The following is a 3,378-nucleotide window of genomic DNA, read 5'->3' on the forward strand; positions in this document are numbered from 1 at the left end:
TCTAGCAGTCTCGTTTTGGAGGGAGGAACTTGCCGAGTTTTTCTTGCGCAGTTGCTTCCTGTTTCCTACACTACTCACCATTGTAGATTCCCGGCTCCTTTTGGATAATAAATTTTTCATCTTCTCTGCACCACTTAAAGATGGTATCCAACCCTCATCAATTAGCTTTGTAGATTGAGATGAGGCTCCAGATAGATCAAAAGCTTCTGGAATCATCTTTATACTCATCAAATCAGGTTTGGTGTTAGTAACATCTGCTAAACTTGGTTGGCCAGATTTCTGAATTGGCATTTCTTCCAAAATATTCTTTCTAGACGCTGACCTGTATTTGGAACTGGAACGAGCTTTCCTCTTTACACTCGACATCGAAAAAGCTTCTCTAAAGCTCCCTTCAGTCTCACTGGGACGCATATGGACAGTGTATTTTTGGTACCTTTAAAGTATATAATATATTAGGCCCGGCCCCTACGGTTGGAAAGTTTGTGTTCCGCCCCTGGTTAAGTTGTTCAAATGTCTTCAACCCGATCAACCCAACCCATGAACACCCCTAGTAGAGATGATCAAAAATCGGTCCCTGTCTCAATTTGTCTTTTTATAATCAGTCATGACTAAAATACCAAGGTCAGGTATGCTTTGTAACAGGTCCCTAAAACCGTTCTATGTCTTGGGACAGGCTTAAATCGATCCTAAATTTTTTTCTCCCAAAAATCAATTTTGAACGTAAAAAATATTGATTGAAGATTTTCTTTTCTTTTTTTGTAAAAAAAAAAAATCGGGACTATATAACAGGTCTCAAGTCGTGCCATGAAATTTCCTAAAAATCGTAACTGGTGAAGACCGTTGTGAAATTTCTTAAAAATAGTAATCGTATTAGAAAACCCAAGAAAAAGCTTTGTGCATTCTACAAGATTGTGCATAATTTCTCTTGTAGTTACCATGACAGTACCAGTTGCAAAATTAGGATCCTAGAAGGATGACACAGTCGTGCAGGATCCAGTCATAACCGTCTAATTTCTGTTACTTGTTAGGGATGGTCTAAGTAGATAAAGAACTCACTGTTTTCTATATTGAAATAAATAGAATAAAAAGTAAATAAAAAAAAACCAAAATTTGGCTATTTTGATCGGGCGAAAGATCGTGTGAGAATGAAAATTATGGTAAGAAGAAATCTGAACTTTTAATCTTTTCTTACATTTTTCATCGTAAATTTCTTTCTCACTGAAACCCGACCCTTTGATCGATTTCCCTTCAATCAAATTTATTTGGAGATATATGGGTCGTTTATCTAAACACTTACCCGGTCAGTGCTTATCTGTAAAATTCAACACTTTCACTTACCGAATAAGATTTTACTCCACCAAAATGACATTGTATGTAACACTTTATCCGGTAAGCATTAACCATAGTAAAAGTCATCACCATCACTTACCCGGTAAGACTCTCCTCTCGGTCTTTTTCGCTCTTACCGGGTAAGATTCTTCGTACTTGCCATGTTAATCCGGTAAGGTAACGTAAACTTAGTAAGTGCTTACCCAAATAATCAGTTGGTAAACAGCCTCATAATCTTATGTTTTGGGGTACTTAAGAGTGATTGAATCTAAGGATTTATAAAACCAAACGGCTAAAATCCCTCTTTGTCAAAGAATTTGGCTATTGTTTAATCTATACTACCTTATAAACCAGATTTATCAAAAGTTTTAAAAATAATTTTTAATGCACAAAGTACTATACATTTATGCACAAAGTCTAAAATATTTTAAAAACAACTCATAATGCATTAAGTACTATTATTACTTTATGCATTCAGCATTCAGTCTTAAAATCTCTTAATCTACAATTAAAATAACATATAGTACAAATTACCAATACACATTGTTACATTTCCATTTCATGTTCCTAAAATACTTTTGACACCTTTCACCCTCTCATACCTCTTAACCTCTATGTCTTCTCCCCATCCCCCAATGTGAGATTCAAACTGATATTCACCATAAGTTATTAAAAGTTCTCTAATTCATCTATCATTCAATTGCTCTAAAACTCTCGATCTCTTAATTCTTTGCTCTTGGTGTAAATCGAACATATTTGTAGAGTCATTTAAATATATTGAATTTTAAATATTTTGGATTTTAAATCGCCATATAATTTTTTCATTGAAACTTCAAAATACAAGGACTTGTTAGATTCAAAGCTACAAAAAAAGGGAGCACAATTACAATCTGGTGTAGAACATAATTGATTATCTATTGAACAGGAATCAGCAGATTTCTCCAAAATCCTCCATCACTGTCAACCGACGACCAAATCTATCATCTACAGTTATACAGCCACAGCCACATGATAAAAAACTTCCCTAATTCTAAAATCAAGTTCACCAATCGAAAATCAAAATTCAGAAAGACGTCGCCGGTAGATCTGAGAAACTAGACGTGTAGAATTTGAGTAAAACTAGCATTGCATTACGAGATTCAACTGGACGATACATAGCACTAGTATTAACAACTAAGTAGCAAGCATGATTTCCATATATAAAAAAACGTCTAATCCTACGAACCTCGAGTTTCTCTTAACCTCCGAAACCGTAGAGAGTTCGGCCCTGACGTTTCAAAGCATAAACCACATCCATCGCAGTGACAGTTTTCCGGCGAGCGTGCTCGGTGTAGGTAACCGCATCACGAATGACATTCTCTAGAAAGATCTTGAGCACACCTCGAGTTTCCTCATAGATTAGACCGCTTATACGCTTAACACCACCTCTTCTAGCCAATCGTCGAATTGCCGGCTTCGTGATACCTTGAATGTTGTCACGTAGAACCTTCCGGTGACGCTTTGCTCCGCCCTTCCCCAATCCCTTGCCTCCTTTTCCTCTTCCTGACATTCTCTCTCTTTCTCTCTATGCTTTCTCTCTCTAGAAAAGGATATAATGTGGTAGATGTTTTAAGAAACGGGTCACGAAAGGTATATATAGGTTGTAGAATTTTGGGTGGTGTGTTTTCAACCGTTGGATTTCAAGAGATTTGAGTGCATAGCCGTGTGATAAACAACAGAGCACTCTGATTGGTTGTTTGAGTGAGGACACGGATACTTTATCTTAGAGCATGTGAGGGCCACGTGAGTAGATGATGGTTTTCTTTTAAAGAGAGCACGGATATTAGGATGCTCTACAAACCCTGCTAATCCAACCGATAGGAAATAACTCATCTGAATTAATCTAATATTTAATTGTGTTATAAAAATTTTAAATCATTGATATTAAATTACTATTATATGAATTTCATCTAACTCGATTAATTTGATATTATTTTATTTCTTAGATTTAAATAATTGTTGAGTTTTTATTAATATGTACATTAGACAATTATATATCACATACTCATT

General features: G+C 35.6%; 1 protein-coding gene across 1 annotated transcript; it reads right to left on the reverse strand.

The window, feature by feature from the left end:
- Nucleotides 1-2,441: 2,441 nt before the first annotated feature.
- Nucleotides 2,442-2,891, reverse strand: LOC112504919 (histone H4). Its single transcript, XM_025108876.1, has one exon. The coding sequence runs from the start codon at nt 2,876-2,878 to the stop codon at nt 2,567-2,569; it is 312 nt and encodes a 103-aa protein (XP_024964644.1). The 5' UTR covers nt 2,879-2,891; the 3' UTR covers nt 2,442-2,566.
- Nucleotides 2,892-3,378: the final 487 nt, after the last annotated feature.

Source organism: Cynara cardunculus, unplaced genomic scaffold (assembly GCF_001531365.2).
Source record: "Cynara cardunculus var. scolymus isolate 2C unplaced genomic scaffold, CcrdV1 Un_Scaffold_7345, whole genome shotgun sequence".
Taxonomy (NCBI): Eukaryota; Viridiplantae; Streptophyta; class Magnoliopsida; order Asterales; family Asteraceae; genus Cynara; species Cynara cardunculus.

Coding starts and splice junctions, on each gene's coding strand:
- LOC112504919 (XM_025108876.1), bottom strand. CDS start 2,878: ATGTCAGGAAGAGGAAAAGGAGGCAAGGGATTGGGGAAGGGCGGAGCA.